Source organism: Stegostoma tigrinum, chromosome 22 (genome assembly GCF_030684315.1).
Source record: "Stegostoma tigrinum isolate sSteTig4 chromosome 22, sSteTig4.hap1, whole genome shotgun sequence".
Lineage (NCBI taxonomy): Eukaryota > Metazoa > Chordata > Chondrichthyes > Orectolobiformes > Stegostomatidae > Stegostoma > Stegostoma tigrinum.
In genome coordinates this window covers 26,299,420-26,317,209 of record NC_081375.1, presented here as the reverse complement: position 1 = coordinate 26,317,209, position 17,790 = coordinate 26,299,420, and the positions used below count along the sequence as shown (strand labels likewise).

The 17,790-nt window shown below is 38.8% G+C and overlaps 1 protein-coding gene across 4 annotated transcripts in view; it reads right to left on the bottom strand.

The window, feature by feature from the left end:
• The window catches only part of sdk2b (sidekick cell adhesion molecule 2b), an 892,722-nt gene that overhangs the window by 37,534 nt on the left and 837,398 nt on the right, over positions 1–17,790 (bottom strand). For all 4 annotated transcript variants that reach the window (XM_059653700.1, XM_059653701.1, XM_048555196.2 and 1 more), the window contains one exon: positions 5,996–6,122. In XM_059653700.1, the coding sequence (XP_059509683.1) occupies positions 5,996–6,122 (127 nt within the window). The remainder of the gene's footprint in view (positions 1–5,995; positions 6,123–17,790) is intronic.

Sequence of the window (17,790 nt, the reverse complement as noted above, 5' to 3'; positions counted from 1 at the left end):
AAGGACATCTGCTGTAGTAGCATCATATTTTCAAGTCGATGGATGTGAATTAACAACACGAACAATCATGACTTGGTATAAATTAGCAATGCTATTCACAGACTACAAGGTGATATAGCTGGATGAACACAGCAGGCCAAGCATCATCAAAGGTGCAGGAAAGCTGACATTTCGGGTCTGGACCCTTCTTCAGAAAGGGGGAGGGGAAGGGGATTCTGAAATAAATAGGGAGAGAGGGGGAGGCGTTTCCTGAAAAGATGTGTGTTGCTTTCAGTTGAACGCAGTTTTCTGAAGCTTAAGATGAAGTATATTTATAGGCAGGGAAAACCCTAATCTACCTTATTGCTACTGTAATTTATTATATTAATTCATTAGATGTGAAAGCCACTGACAAGGCCAACACTTGTTGCCCTTTCAAATATCTCTTAAGGTGTTAATGTGCCTCATGTTGAAACCATTGTGATCCACATGGTACAGCTGATACACACACACAATGCTGTAGGAAGGGAGTTCCAGGTTTTTGACCCAGCAACCATGAAGGAATGATGTTATTGTTTCAAGTGAGGTTGGTATATGGCTTGGAGGGGAACTCAGTGGTGTTCTAATAAGTCATCATTCTATCATCTTTCCAGAGAGTAGAGGCAATGGGTTTGGAACGTGTTGTCAAAGGACTCCTGCCAACGATGTAACCATTGCAATCACCAAAACAAAAGGTAACAATTTTTAAAACAGGAACTGCTTAGGGGAAAGGAACAATATTGTTCTAGTATCCTATGCAAACATACTTGGCTCACTGTGAAGTCCAGATTTTTATCAGAAAATGGATGTTTTCATTTCTTAATGAATGCTTCGGATGCCTTTGTTTATTCATTGCACAATATATTTTGGATTTAAAAAAGAAGTTTTCTTGGATGTGGGAAGTAGTGAATGTTTGTTAGTGTTGAAAAAATATGGCAGAGGTCCAGCTTTTCCAGTCATGGTAAAAATGGATTTGGGGCTATGGTATAAAACTACTTATGCAATACAGGTTGGATAAAAAATAGGAATTTGAATAGATTATTACACCTATTTTGATATTAAAAGAAAAGTTGAATGTAATATGAGAAAATGTTTAAAAGTTTAATTTGAAAAGGTATTCAAATAGTGATAGGTCAGGATATAGACAAATCATCTTACTATCATTTCTTCTCCTAATTTATATTAGATAGGTACTATGTACATGTGCATGCAAAGAGATTCACATTAAAGATTTCTTAATTGAGTAATAATCTTACCAGGAAGTTCTCATTATGGCATTACATCTCAAAATACAAATTTAATAAGATATAATTTTAAATAATTGATGCATTTGGATTGTCCTTTCAAGTTTCTTTGCTGGCTCTGTGAGGTAGAAATTCACCCAATGAGCCAACAGATTAAGCTTACATTATTATCTCTTCTTTATAATTTTGTGTTGTCCTTTCTGATCCTTTTATTTACAGTTGTCTGATGCTGAAAATGCTTTTTCAGTTGTCTGAAGCCGACGTTCAAATATGCTGCTCTGAAAACACTGCTGCTAAGACAAGTGACAACATTCTAAATAAAGCGGTGCACAAAATTCTGAACAAGAAAAGAAAATCCAATGTTTTTGGATGTGAGGATCCAGATCTTTCCCAAAAACTAATCATTTCTCTCTGGTGCAATATCTTATAAGTGTATCAAATTTTATTGCAATTTGACCATTGTTCTCCTTTAGTTAAGCTTTTTTATTTAAAAAATGGGATAATAAAGAGAACTGAAAGTCTTATTTCTATCCATCTTCAGTGGTGGAGGTAGTGTCTACCAGTATTTGTATTAAATAATGATGGTGTCTCTAGAAATGAAAGAAAAAGTAGAGAACAAAACATAAACTATGCATTTGTTTAAAAAAATAACAAAAATAGAAGTACATATTGAAAGCTGTTGTGCTTTTCTAGTATTCAAATAATGGTCATTGACTAGTCAAACCTACTGCTTTGACATGATATGCATCTTTCCATAATTAGATTGGAGCTTTGTCATTTACTTTAAGATTAATAAGGCCATTGGGATAAGCTTTAACCTTGAACACATGAGAGTTCGGTCATCAGCAATTTGGATGAGTTTATTGAACTGAGGGTGAAATTGCAAGAGTTTTTCAGCTACAATCTACTATTCAATTTAAAGACCATAAGACAAACAAATATATGAATTAGGAACAGAAATAGGCCATTCACCCCTCAGACTTGCTCTGCGATTCAGTACAGTCATAGCTGATCTGACATTGGAGTCAATTCCATTTCCTGTTTACTCCTAATATCCCTTTGACTCCCTTATTAGCCACCAATCTACCTACATATATTCTAAAAAAAGTTCAATTACCTTGCCGCCACTGCTGTCTCACAACTGAGAGAAACTGTATCCCCTCGTTCCAATCTCTGTCACAAGGGGAAGCTGCCTTTCAGCTCCTCCCTGGCAAGTGCCCTCTGAATCTTACATGTCTCAGTAAGTTCAGCTCTCATTCTTCTGAACTCCAATGGATACAGTCCCAGCCTCTACAATTTTTACTCATAACCCCTTCATCTCAATAATCAATCAAGTGATTGTACTCTGAATTGCTCATCTTCTGAACAGTTTGTCTTATTTACCATCAAGGTGACACTTGAATTCCATGCTGCTTGATATTAAATTCAACATAGGATGACAATAAAGTTTAACAGCAACTAAATGTCAGTCAGAAATAAACAAACAGGTCAAATAACTTTCCATTAAGGTTCACGAGAAAAACAATGCCCACTTTCAACCCAGAGGCTTGAAGGCTGTATTTTAGTCTTGGGAGTTACTTAAAACTCATCTATCCATTTTAAATAAATTAAATTTGTCTTCATCTATCCTGTTTGAAAGCCAGGGTCTGGTAGTTCTTCCTCATCCTTTAAAATATTTTATATTTCACTTATCCAATGAATAGTTTATCAATGGGAGTAAGGTTATTTCAGGCATTTTTGCAGAAATACATTTATTACCTGACATCACTTCTACTGGCACGATTGCCTCTCTTGTCAAACATTCCTAATTTTTCCCTTACCTTGTATGCAAAAGAGCTGGTGCTGAATGAAATGGTTAGCAATGTGTGGGGCAGGGGGTACAGCACACAGGGAGCCAATGCATTAAGATCCACCAGGAGTAGGAAGCCCACAGTTCTGTGTACTGAACAGTGCTTGTCTGTGTGTCATTTTGTAGCCCCCCAAAGGGCGTCACATCACTGGTTTCTGTAGCAGCTCCCTTTCAGGGCAAGATACTTCCTCTGCCTGCACAAGGTATAGTCACAGCCATTTTCTTAACGACTATGTACTTCAGATTTCCAGCATGATGAAAGCTGTCAGTGATCACTCTTTCGGCAGTGGTTTCCAGCCCCTGCATACACAAGTTATTGAGACCCTAGAAATCTGGATCCCCTTCCTATGAACCTCGTAAGCTTCACACTATCCCAGGTCCCCACGCAACATGTCTATAAATAGTCTGCACCTGCCCATCTTCCCACTCCCCACTTCCCACTCCCCATTCCAATCCCAGCCCTTAGCAATATGAGGTGACCACAAAGTGTGGTCATTGTAAAGATCATGTTATATTATTTTTATGCTTTTTACAACTGTGGACTCAAATGAGAAGGTACTGTTTTAAAAGACAAATTTAAAGAATTGCTGATACTCATTGTAAACAGCGTGTAAACAGCAATTTGAATCAGCAGCCACTGAAGTTTGGTTTGCAAATGACTTGGAGCCAAGGGATTGGGTACAGATGCAGCTGGGTGGAAACAAGGGGTTGATTGGTTTATGGATTAGTGACCAATTATCAATACTAAAAGCCTTTTGCCACCAACAATATTGTAATTGGTTCTTGGGTAACTGAATAGCTTGAGACTGGGAACAAGACAGGGAGGTAAATTGATCACCAAAACAACAGTTGTCTACGGTGTTGCAGTCAAATGCAATTTTAAATCTGAAGAAAATGAATTCATCTTTGCTTTAACAGTAAATTAAGTCACTGGCCTTTCATAAATGAACCCGAACACCTTGTGTGGCTTGGAAGCATCTGGAAAAAGATGACTGAGAAGCTCCCTTCTCACCAGGATAATGATTATCTCGGCAAATAAACTACCTTCCAGTTTTTGTGTGTGTGTGTGTTTGAAAGGGCATCACCATTTACTATATAGTCTTGTAGGAAAAATAACAGCTTACCAATGCTCATATTATGAAGCCTTAAACATGAATAATAGATGCCTAGGTATGGGGGCATAGGGACTCTGTGACTAGAGTCTAATTACTTGCAATAACTAATAATTTTTCTTACGTACAGAAACCTGGTCCATGCTTTCTATCAGCCTTGGTTTGACAATCAGATAAATAGGGGGATTATTGTGTACTTATTTGAAAACCTTTAACTTTTGTATTGATTATAGGAATAGCACTATCCCAGTGAGTTGTGACATCATGTACTATTACCCCGACAACTGAAGTGCTCCTGATCATGGACAAACCCCTCTCCCACATTACTCTGTTCCCATCCATGATTTTAGCATAATCTCCCCATATAAATATAGCAGCTCACTTCACAGTTATCGAACTTCCCACAACCTACAGCTACCAAACCTCATGAATAGGTTATCTAGTCTCCTTCTTGCAGCAGTGGCCGCCTGGTCCTCTTGTCCCTCTCACCTTCTAGCTTCTCTGGATGGACCCAATGGAGTGGCCATTGCCCACCACCTGCAGCAACTAGCTCTGGACATTTTACTTTTAATAAACAAAATAATAATAACAAAATCTATTATTTTACTTCTTTTCCATCACATAACACTGTTGCCTCCTGTTGGAAATTGTCAACTCTTTTTCTGGATTATGAAGTCACAGAGTCCCTATGCTCCCCTACTCAGGCATCTATTATTCATGTTTAAGGCTTCATAATATGAGCATTGGTAAGCTGTTATTTTTCTCACAAGGGTATTGGACAGCACGGAGAAACAGGGCACTGGGAGATACATTATAAGGATGTTTATCATTGTTTAGCTGAAATTACCTCAATGCAGAATGAAGATCAAACCTGACACTTTTCTGGTCTATAAAAGCTTACCTACTCACTGGATAATTTTACTCAAACATTTATGATAGTGCAAGAAAGTCACAGTTAGACAATTTGAGCCAAAACTCCAATAGCGTATGAATTCAAGCTAATTAAGTTATTGCTCCTTCAATAAACAATAGGAATCATGTTACCTTCAGGTCTTACCATTCAGAAAACCATGACTTCACTTACAATGAGATATGAAAAACAAGCAAACCATTGAGTGGTCAAGTGATGACAGTTCAGACTATATTTACTTGAGTAAAAATTAATTATACTTAATAGACTGCTCATTGAGAGCAAATTGTTTGACTAGTTGAAGCTAATGTAACATCTAATCATAAAAAAAGTGATTGAAGAGCTGTATGATTCCCAGTTACATGTTTCATACTGCCTCAACCAGGACTAAATTTATCTGTAATGTGACGTGTTACAAAGACTCAATCAGGAGCTACTGAAAATACGATAGGAATTTTGGAGCACTTTGAGTGTAGTATTGTGTACTCTGTATTATTTCTTCTTGAATAAATTTTTCTTACATCTAGCCTATTATTCTGAAAGCATTTTACTAAATACGATTATATTTATCATTTCTGAGTAGTTAAGGAACATCACAAGTTTTCTTTATGATCTATGAGTTTCTATCGTCAAAATGCACTTGTCTGCCATAAGGGTGCTCTGCCCCTCGTGGTACACAGGTTCTGATTCACAGAATATTTGTCCTGCCTTTGGAAACAAACTTACTGATGTGAATACAACTGATGAAATTGGAAGAAGCATGTCCTCTAACAGTGAGTGCAGTATGGATCATGATTTTACATTTCCATGCTTACTCTGGCAATCTTGGGGAACACAGCATTCCTGAAAGATCGATGCTTACCTGAGAGTCTGATAGGGAGGGTTTCTCGGTCAAACTGCTGCTCTCAGCTGGGATTAGGTCATTATATTTTGTGCTGACATCCTCGTCTGAATAATGGAGGCTACCGGGACTTGGCCGTGGTGGAGACCTGCAGAAAGAAGATATCTGTGAGACCTAGCAATTACCCTTGAAAAGAAGTATGTGACATCTTTATGCTTCAGTCATCTTGCTAGAAGCAGAAAAATGGAAGGAAATTATTTAAAAGCAAGGCATACCTGACATAACAAACACATTGGTAACACAAGGTTTTTGAAGAACATCCAAGCAAATTTCTGACTGGGTCTACATTTTCATTTTATACATGTTTAATTAAGAATTCACTAAAATTTTAAACCCTGTTGTTTTGATATTTCACTGGAAAACATAAACAATGTGGAGGCTGAACCCTCCTCACTCTGAGAACTAAAACCAAAACATCCTTAGAAGAGCACCTCACCCGATAATCTGTAGGAGTGTGAAAAGTCACATAATCTGTCTTTCATCAACTTCTAGAGGGTAAATAAATCCTTGATATTCACTTTGCATTCCTCAAGTAACAATTTATTTATCTAAATCTAACAGTGGACAAATTAACTAAACTATTAACAAATTTAATACAGCCCTTACAACTACAAATATTCCCGAATAAAACAAGATTCTAATAGTAAGCTGTTCCAGTAAATACAAGTCCCAGGTGTCTATATAAAAATGAATTTAGTCTCTCAAAATTATAACCAGATTACATGTCTTCCGGAATGCTTTGTGCCTTTTCCATCAAATGTTCTGTCAGGAATGCTTTCTCCTTGAATTCTTCTGTCAGGAATCTCAGCTCGGAGTGTCGCGGTACTGTTGTAAATAAATAGTGCTTTCTCTAAGAACTGAGAGCTGTTAAGTCTGGCAGATGGCAGTTCACCCTCCTGCCTTTGCCCAGCTGCCCTCTTCTTTTATACAATTGATGACATATCAATATTTCTTCTAACAGGATTGGTCATTTGTTGTCAAAACCAAGAGATTTAAATTTAGTTGTTTTTTTGGTATCTGGGTACCTGTTTCAAATTGATTGGCTAAATTCAAAACTTGTTGTCTTGGTAACAAAACAAAGCTGCTGCTTGGCCTGCTAACTGTACTACCTTCTCATATAAATATTTCAATTCAGGTGCTCTCTGTGTACCTTCGAAGCCACAGCCGCTGTCCACAGATATCGTTTTTGAATCTCTGAACTTAGAAAAAGCACATCATCTGTTTTTTGGCACTGCATTCCCCCTAGCATTTTACAAACGCCAAATTCTAACTTCCTACCTCCTAATCCACAAATAGTCTGCCCAACTGTGCAACATCTTCCCCCTTAAGTAAACAAAAATGATCCATCATTGTGAAGAGATGGCTTTGTTTTAAAAACTTTTACTCTAAACCTTATTCCTAGATTACTACAATATGTTACCAGATCTATAACTCATTAATCTAGAGTTACATATTTTATACTAATTCCATTTATGCATTACATTGAACGCTACCATTTCTATCTTATATAAACATTTTTCTTTTAAAACAGCAATAAAACACCTGCAATAACATTATCATCACCCACAACATGCAAAATCTGTAAACTGAATGCTTGTAACATGAGACTCCAACAAAATAATCTGGTGTTCTTGTCCTTAAATCTTTCCAGAAATGTCATAGGGCTATGATCAGTATACATAACTGTCTCTGATGCATTGTTTGCAACCCAAACATCAAAATATTGTAAAGCTAGTGCCAAATTCAATAATTCTTTTTAAATGGTTGAATATCTTTTCTGGTGGATATTGAGTTTTTTGAAAAATAAGCAATTGGCTTTTCAATTCCACTTTCCTCCTCCTATAACAACAAAGCTCTAATACCTACATCACTTGCATCGAAGGCGAATTTAAAAGGTTTCAAGAAATTTGTCATGGCTAAAACTGGTGTGATGGTTAACACTGTTTTTAAATTCTCAAATGCCTCCTGGCATTGTTCTGTTCACCGAAATTTTGTGTTCTTTTTAAACAAATCTGTCAACAGTGCCACTACACTACAAAAGTTTGGTACAAATTTCCTGTAGAATCCGCTTAATCCTAAAAATTTCCTTCTTCGAGGATAGTCTTAGAAATTCCTCAATGGCCTTCGTCTTCACATTCCTAGGTGTCACCCGTCCATGTCCAATGATGTTACCTAAGAACATCATTTCCACCTTTGCGAATTCTGTTTTTGCCAAGTTTATGACCAACTTTGTCTCCCAGAGTCTCTCAAACAGTTCTGCCAAATTCTCTACGTGATCTTTCCACGAATGGCTAAAGATCACAAAGTCATCTTTGTAGACGGCACAATTAGTCAGTCCTGCAACAATTCTGTTCAAAAATCTTTGAAAAGTGGCTGGTGCATTTTTCATTTCAAAGGTCGCTACTTTAAATTGATATGACCCATTTGGGGTTACTAAAGCAGAAACTTCTTTCACTCTCTCCGACAAAGGTACTTGCCAGTAACCATGAAGTAAATCCAACTTTATGATGTAAGTGGCTTGTCCTACATTTACCACAGAGTCCTTCAGATTTGGAATTGGGTATGAGTCAGATTTGATCACGGCATTGACCTTTCAATAATTTGTGCAGAATCATTAAATACCATCAGGTTTAGGAACCAAAATGATCGGTGAACTCAACTAGCTTTGACACGGCTTTTTGATGTCTTCTTAGAGCATCGCTTCTACTTCCTTCTGAACTGGTTCTGCTTTGAAAGGATTAAGCCTGTATGGGTGTTGTTTTATTGGAACAACATTCCCTACATCATCTTCATGCACTATTGTTTTAGTCCTACCCATTCAATTACTATGTATATCTCGTAGCACTGGAACAAGTCTTTCAATTCAGCTTGCTATTCCTGGGGCAGGCAGCTCAAAACTTTACCCTGTTCCCTAAGGATGTCCTCATTATTTAATATATTCTAAGGCACATTAAAGTCTATGTCATCTGAATGTGATTCCTCACTCTGAGTGGCAGTAACCAATACCTGTCATAGTAAAGTTTAAGCATGTTCACATGACATACCTGCTTAGTTTCTTACCCCTCTGGCATCTTTACCAGATAATTCACCTTACTTAACTTCTTCTCAATCTGAAAGGGATCAATAAACCTTGCTTTGAAGGCATCTCCTACCACTGGTAACAGCACTAATACTTTATCCCCAAACGCAAACATTTGAATTTTAGATTTCTTATCTGTTTTTTGCTACATTAGGTGCTGTGTCACTTTCAAATACTGTCTAGCTCATTCACCTACTCTGTTTAATCTATCTTTCATCTAGGTCCATAATCCAACTGTGAGATCTCCAACTTCAGATCTACATGTTTTTCCTTAAAATAATTTTAAAGGCCCTCTTATTTGGTGGCCAAATATCAATTCAAATGGAGGAAACTCTGTTGACTCATTTGGAGCATCCCTATTAGCAAGTGATACAAATGGGATATCTTTATTCAAATCAGTTGGGTCATCCTGGCAATAAGCCCTCAGCATGTTCTTTAGGGTTTGACATCAACTTTCCAATGCTCCCTGGGATTCAGGGTGGTATGCACTTGATTTAAAGTGTTTGATGCCTAAACGATTTATGACCTCCTTAAATAATTTGGAAGTAAAATTGGACCCTTGAGTTTGACTGAGTCTCCTGGATAGTCGATGATGGATAAAGAAAGCAAACAACTCCTCCATGATCTTTCATGCCTTGACATTCCACAATAGAATTGCCTCCAGGAGCCTGGTAGACACACTCATTATGGTTAGCAAATACTGGTTCCCTCTTTTGGTTTTAGGGAGGGGACCTATGCAATCAACCATAACCTGCATGAAAGGTTCTTCAAATGCAGGAACTGGGATCAAAGGCACTGGTCTTATTACTGCCTGTGGCTTTCCTACCTTCTGACAAAATGAAAGGTATAGCAAAATTCAACTACATCTTTATGTAATCCAGGCCAACAGAAATCTTTCTGTATCTTGGCCTGAGTCTTCCTCACTCCTAGAAGACCTCTTACAAGTAATTTGTGTGCCCCCCGCAATACGTCCTGTCTGTATTCTACTGGCAACACAATCTGGTGAACTTCAGCCATTTCTCGTCTGCACTAACCTGCCGAGGTCTCCATTTCCACCTTAAGATTTTATCCTTAAAGTAATAGCATTCCGGAATACATTTTGATTCCTTTTCTGAGTAGACATTATGATATAAATCCTTTATCGTCTCATCTTTTTGTTATAATTCCACTAATCTTTCAGAACTAAACACCTCTGCCTCATCCTCTACCTGGTAAGGTTTATCCTTTACCATTTCATCAGAGTGTCCAGTAACTGGACCTCGACTCTTTCATCTTTCTCTTTTGTTTTCCCTTCTTGTTTTAACTTATGGCTGTGGGACCTTGGTACCACACAGTCCAGAAAAATTCCAGGGTATTTTCCTTTTAACTCCTCAGTTTCCCAGTTTTCTTTTGGTTTCTTTACTTCAATGATCATCACTCACACCCGTGATTGAGCTGTAGTCAAAAAATGTGGAGCTGGAAAAACACAGCGAGTCAGGCAGCATCCGAGCAGCAGGAAAGTCAATGTCTTGGGTTGGAACCCCTCGTCGGTCCTGAAGAAGGGTTCTGACCTGAAACGTTGACTTTCCTGCTCCTCAGATATTGTCTGGCCGGCTGTGCTTTTTGAGTTCCACATTTTTTGACTCTAGCTTCCAATATTTGCAACCCTCTGTGTCTCCAAGTTGCAATTGAACTATATTGTTTCCACGAATAAACTGTATTCCTGGAGTAGCCAATTTTTCAATCGCTCCCACTGTCACTTTCCCAGTCTTGATTGGACTTTCTCGCCTTATCTTACACAAGGGAACACTAATTCTATATCCATTTATTCCATAGATTATCACTGTCCCTTGGGCAATATTTTGGAAGGACTGCAAATAATTTCATCTCTTTACTATTAGAGATTAACCAGCTCCTGTATCTCAGTATTTTAATTTCTTTATCTACACCCCCGTTCTACTTGAGTAACGTTACCCACAGAGGTGAAGTCTTTGAAAAGATTGGGCGCTATCATACTATCCAGCCTGTGAATAGGTTATGTACTCTCCTGTAGCTCCTCGAGTTCTCTTGGGTTGCCTTCACCACCTCAACTAATTCCACTGGTTTAGCCTCTTTTACCTTATTCCCTGGTGCCTTTCTTAAACCACCAGCACTGTGACTTTATGTGTCCCACCTTATTACAGTGGAAACACCTGACTTCTTTCACCTCTTTGCCACCCTCTGAGCTTCTTTTTTCACATGTGGTAAACTTTTCCCAGTGTGATCTACTTCTCATTTTTCGGCGATGGATCTCCTCCTTTCCCAATTTCTATCCCTCACCGAATTAAATTGTTGTCACAAGCTAGGTTTCAATTTATGCACTAGTGCATATTCATCTGCCATCTCTGCAGCTCTTCTCACTGTTTCAACTTTATGTTCCTCACCGTCAGTTATTATCACATTTGGAAGTGAGTTTAAACTCCTCCAGCAGAATAATATCTCTAAGAGCCTCATACGTCTTTTCTATCTTTACAACTCTCGCCCATCGATGGAAGTTGCTCTGTTTAATTCTTTCAAACTCAATATCAATCTGAACTGGTTCCTTTTTAACATTTGTGAATGATTATTTAAATGCTTCTGATACCAATTTGTAGACACCTGAAATAGCTCGTTTTACATTTTCATATGCTCTTGGAACCTCCTCTGACAGCGTTGCAAACACCTCACTAGCCCTGCCGACCAACTTGGTATGAATTAACATTACCCACGTTTTCTCTTGCCAGTTCATCTGTTTAGCCGATTTCTCAAAGGAAATGAAAAAGGCTTCTCCATCTTTTGCATCGAATTTTGGTAATGTTTTGACATATTTATGTATATCCCTGCCAGGTCTCTAACTACAATGTATTTGCTCATCATCCCCCTCCTCCACACTAAGCCTATCTTCTACCTTCATTTCCATCATTTTAAGTTGGCTATTCTGTCTAATTTGCAACTTTCAAAGTTCAAACTCTCTCTCTTTCTCCATTTCTTTCTTTCTCTTTTTCTTTTCATTTTTCCTCTACTTGTAACCGTAATTCAAACAGTTCCTTTCTTGTTCAAGCTGCTTCATCTGCAATTGAATTCTAGCCATTTCGAGAGATTCTGATGGCCTGTCTAGCAAATTTGAATGTTGAGCTATTGCTGTAATTACCTGTTCTTTTCTCACAGGTAAAGGCAACCCCAACTACAGCATGTCTGCCAATTCCAGCAAATGTTCCTTCCTCACCTTTTGTAAAATCCCTAAAGTCACTTCTTCTACTCCCAGAAAACTCTTATTGACTGAAAGAAACCACTACCTGACTTTTGATTTAATCAACAACAAGCAACCAAAATTTAAAAAAATTTCCACTTCTCACCTAAATTTTATTTAAAGATCTAAGACATTATTCCCCAAGTCCTGTAAATCTGCTGGGACCTTTTGTACCCTAAATCTGTTCAAATCTATCCAGATTCTTCCAAATCCATACAAATCTGTTCAGATCATGGGTATGATCTGTCCCAACCTGTCTAAATCCCAGACCTGGGCAGGCCAGATCCCGGACCTGAGCCCTCAATGTTATAAAGCAGAGATAGACTCCCCACCGCTACAACCCAACCTACCCCTGAGAACTAAAGCCAAAAGAGGTATCTGGGTGCCTGTTTCAAATTGATTGGCTAAATTCAAAACTTGTTGTCTTGGTAACAAAACAAAACTGCTGTTTGGCCTGCTAACTGTACTACCTTCTCGTATAAGTATTTCAATTCAGGTGCTCTCTGTGCATCTGCAAACCCACAAACTGCTGTCCACGGATGCCCTTTTTAAATCTCTGAGCATTGGAAAAGCACATTATCTTTTAAAGGGGTCACATACTGCTTCACCACGCCCCCCCCCCACTAGCATTTCACAAGCACCAATATTTTACAAACACCAAATTCTAACTTCCTGCCTCCTAATTCACAAATACTCTACCCAACTTCGCAACATAACCAAAGATACCAGTTATTTTAGAATTATGAGTATTACATAGTTTTTGTGTTCTGGAAATAGCTCCTTAATGTAAGATTAAATGGGGGGGAATAATATGACCTTCCCTGATGTCTGCTTTACAACATGCCAGCCACAAATAAAGATCAAAGGGAGGCCCAGGTATGTTACTTGGCTAATTGTGAGAGGTGTTCACTAGGGAGACAACAGCAGTTTTTGAGTTTACAATAAGTGGTCTCTGAGTCATCCAAAGTCCCAGAGAGTTATTGGAATTATTTGGTTATTAACAGTTGTACTATAAACTATTCATTTAATATCAACATGAAAGAGCATTGAGCTCTCACAGGTAGCTGATTAGCATTTATGTCTCGATAATAGCCCGTGTACTTCATATTGTCTTGGATAAGGTTGCAGATTAACGCAATGTAAAAATCAGGCTGCAGTCTCTCTATGGTTATAACTGAAAGCATTTTGAGTCAGCCTGCATCCGATAGACAGAGAGTAGCTAAAGGCGAAAACATTCAGTATAGCTTACTAAGCAGGCATGTGGAATAGCTAACACTCAGTTGAAAACACCAGATTTTTATGGGAAGAGAAAACATCACGCTCAAAGATATTTCTAAGATTCTAGGTTGTCAGGTGAGAAAAGAATTGTGTAATAATAAATCCTTGGGAGCAAAAAATCACTTTGGATTAATTCTGGGAGAAAACTGAAAGTCTATATAAATGACAATGAAATGTGTACCTGTGAAGGATGGTCTGTTATTATTTGGCTAGGATCCAGTAATCTATTTTTAAAGCAGAAAAAGTTAGAGATCCCAGGTACTTACTGCAAGGATAAAACCATGCGATTCCATAGTTTGAACAAATAACAATAAACTTTACTCTCCAAAGTTAGAAAAGTTATATGCGACTTTTTTTTAACTTTCAGAATGAACATGAAGTAAATATGGGGAATAGATAATTTGTAGTCAAACATCAACAGAGCACATCAAGGCAGATCCCAGAGACTCCTCAGCACCCCCTGAGGCATTAGTGACATTGTGGGTCATCAAATGTCATTTTAATATTACAAGTATTTCAATTCTTTCCTGTTGAGGACCTACATTCACAATTCCCTCAAAAGCTTCTTGCATGGACTACTTCAACAACTGCTCTTGTTCTGGTACTTCACTTTCATAATTAGGGCAGAACTCTGGAAACTGCACTCCAGCTCAGGCAAAATTTCAGCTTTTCACAGTTAGCTAATTTCACCTACATTTCTTCAAGCTACGCTTTTAATCAGCAGTAAAAAGCAAATACTGCTTCTTTGCTTTCTTTACCCTTCTCTCAGCTGCACTGACTTATTAATGGAATATGGCTTCTCTGAGCCTCCATGCTATGCAGAGCTTTTCTTCAGCCATCTATTCAACACTTAAGAGAAGGGGAGCCAGGGAGTGCAGCTGAGTCCAAATAGGTTGGAGCCTGCTACAGCAGCACCTTTTCAGATGGAGCCACTTCTCCTGGCAGCATTTGTTATCGATCAATATCCCCATTATCTCTGCCCTTGAGAAGTTGGTTCTGATGCACCTTCTTGAACTGCGATAGCCTACGTGCTGCAGGTTTACCCACAGTGCTATTCGCAGTTCCATTAGTTTGCAACAGTGGTAGTGAAGAAATGTGGTGTGTAACCTGGATGGAACTTGCATGTTCCCATACATATGCTGACCTTTTCCTTTTAGTTGGTGAACATTGCAGATCTGGGGGGTCTCACGGTGCCTTGGTAATTTCGTGTAGTACATCTTGTACATTATCAAATTGCTAATGCTATGTGGCATTTGTAAGAAAATGATTGCTTTAAACAATGATAAGGTGCAATCAAGCATCCTGGTTTCTCCTGGATGGTTTCAATCTTTGAGCACTTTAGGGGCTGAACACATTCATACAAGTGGAGAATATTACATCACATACCTGGCTTTCGCCTTAAAGACTGTGGACAGGCTACTGGGAATGGGATGAGATACTCATCTAGAATTCTCAGTTGCTAATCTGCTTTTGTAACCACAGTATACATACGGTTACTTCAGTTAAGCTTCTGGCCAATGGTATCCTTTATGATGTTGACGATGGGAGATTCAGCAATAATGCTGTCCTTGAAGTTTAAGGGAAAATGTTGGATTATCTTTTGTTGGAATGAACATGCTCAGCACTTGTCTGGCAGGACTAGTACTTGATACTTAGCCTGAGCCCGAATAATATCTAAGGAGTTGCAAATGATTCTGAAAATATTCAATCATCAACAAACATTCCCACTCTGACCTTACACAATGGGAAGATGAGTTCTGATGAAGTCACTGGGCTTGAAACATTAACACTGTTTCCTCCCCACAGATGTTACCAGATCTGCTGGGATTCTCCAATAATTTCTGTTTCAAATTTCCAGCTTTATTTTGTGGTAGCTTCTCGCAGTTCCCATTGATTTCAATTTTGCCACAGTTCTTTGTTGGGACATTTGGTTAAATACTGGCTTGATGTCAAGATCAATCCCTCTCCGCTTTTCTCAGGAATTCAGCTTTTTTAAAATTGATTGAACAGGCCTATAATGCAATCTGGAGCAGGATGATCCCACTTACAGTCACAGATGGATTCATTCCTTCGCTGATAATCAAGAGTCGACTGATGGGTACAACCTACCACACCCGGCACCTTCCCCTGCAATCGCAGGAAGTGCTACACTTGCCCCCACATCTCCTCCCTCACCCCCATCCCAGGCCCCAGGATGACCTTCCATATCAAACAGATGTTCACCTGCACATCTGTCAATGTGGTATATTGTGTCCATTGCACCCGGTGTGGCTTCCTCTACATTGGGGAAACCAAGCGGAGGGTTGAGGACCACTTTGCAGAACACCGCCGCTCGGTTCACAACAAACAACTGCACCTCCCAGTCGCGAACCATTTCAACTCCCCCTCCAATTCCTCAGACGGCATGTCCATCATAGGCCTCCTGCAGTGCCACAATGATGCCACCCGAAGGTTGCAGGAACAGTAACTCATATTCCGGTAGGGAACACTGCAGCCCAATGGTATCAACGTGGACTTCTCAAGCTTCAAAATCTCCCCTTCCCCCACTGCATCCCAAAACCAGCCCAGCCTGTCTCCACCTCCCTAACCTGTTCTTCCTCTCACCCATCCCTTCCTCCCACCTCAAGCTGCACCTCCATTTCCTACCTACCACCTCATCCCACCTCCTTGACCTGTCCATCTTCCCTGGACTGACCTATCCCCTCCCTACCTCCCCACCTATACTCTCCTCTCTACCTATCTTGTTTTCTCTCCATCTTCGGTCCGCCTCCCCATATCTCCCTATTTATTCCAGTTCCCTCTCCCCATCTCCCTCTCTGATGAAGGGTCTAGGACCAAAACGTCAGCCTTTGTGCTCCTGAGATGCTGCTTGGCCTGCTGTGTTCATCCAGCTTCACACTTTGTTATCTTGGATTCTCCAGCATCTGCAGTTCCCATTATCACTGGTACTACTAATTGGCTGGCTTGCGTTTGTCCTGCTCTTTTTGAAGACATCATAAAATTTTTTCAATAATTAAGAAAACTTGAAGTACTAATATTTGCTGATGCTTGGCCCAAAAAAAATGCAAATTAGTTATGAAAATCCTTGTGTTTGCAATTGAAATATTCAAGTCGTTCTCATTCATTTTGGGCTGCATTGCAATCAATTTATTTCTATTAACCTCACAAACACATGACATAGTCACAAAAGCATGCAAGCATGATTCTGGATCAATACTGCAAACAAAACCCTGAATATGTTCATATGGTGCTGTCAATCCTAGCACAATGATGACTGAAAGATTGATATGTAATAATATGATAGAGCTTCAACTTTCGGCACTTGCAGACACCTAACTTGAAAAGCATTTGAAAGACAGGGTGTGGTATTGAAACAGCAACACCACTAATTCTTTAACAAACTATTTCAACAATTCAAAGAAGCTCCTCCTAACTGATTAAATACAAAACATGTGTAAGATTTGAGCAATGGCAATGTTTGTGAATCCAGTACCTAAGTAACTTATTCTGAAGTCTGCAGTGAAAAGTACTTGACCATTTAATTGGTCTGACATTTATAGGTTTTCATGCCTTTTTGAACTGAACCTCGTGTACTACTTAAGGCCTCCGACTTAATTTGTTTTGCTTAGTTAACTAACATTGGCTGCGATTATAATTGTCATACTGCAACTAATCTAAGTGAAAACGTGTGAAGAAAGTGAAAATTAAACCAGGTTCCCACTTTTCACTAGAAATGATCTCTATTGTTATAAATGCCAATACTAATATACACAAGTAAGGTCTACCATCTACATTTCAACTGCTGAACTCAAATAAGAATGGCCGTCTAGGAACAATAGTGCAATGTAGTTGAACCTACAAAGCAAAATTTAATTCAGCCCATCGAGGCAGGGAACATAATGGTCAGACCTACTTATCCATTCTAATGAAGGGTTACTAGATCTGAAACATTAACTCTTCTTTCTCGCCACAGATATTGCTACAGGCCTGCTGAGTTTTTCTAGCAATTTCTGTTTATGTTCCTGACTTACAGCATATGCAGTTTATTTTTCACATTTATTTGTGGAACATGTTGTTCAATACTCTGCTGGTAGCAGGAAACCTTTCAATGATTAAGTTGTTGGCAGGAAGTGGCCAATGAGAGAAATTTGC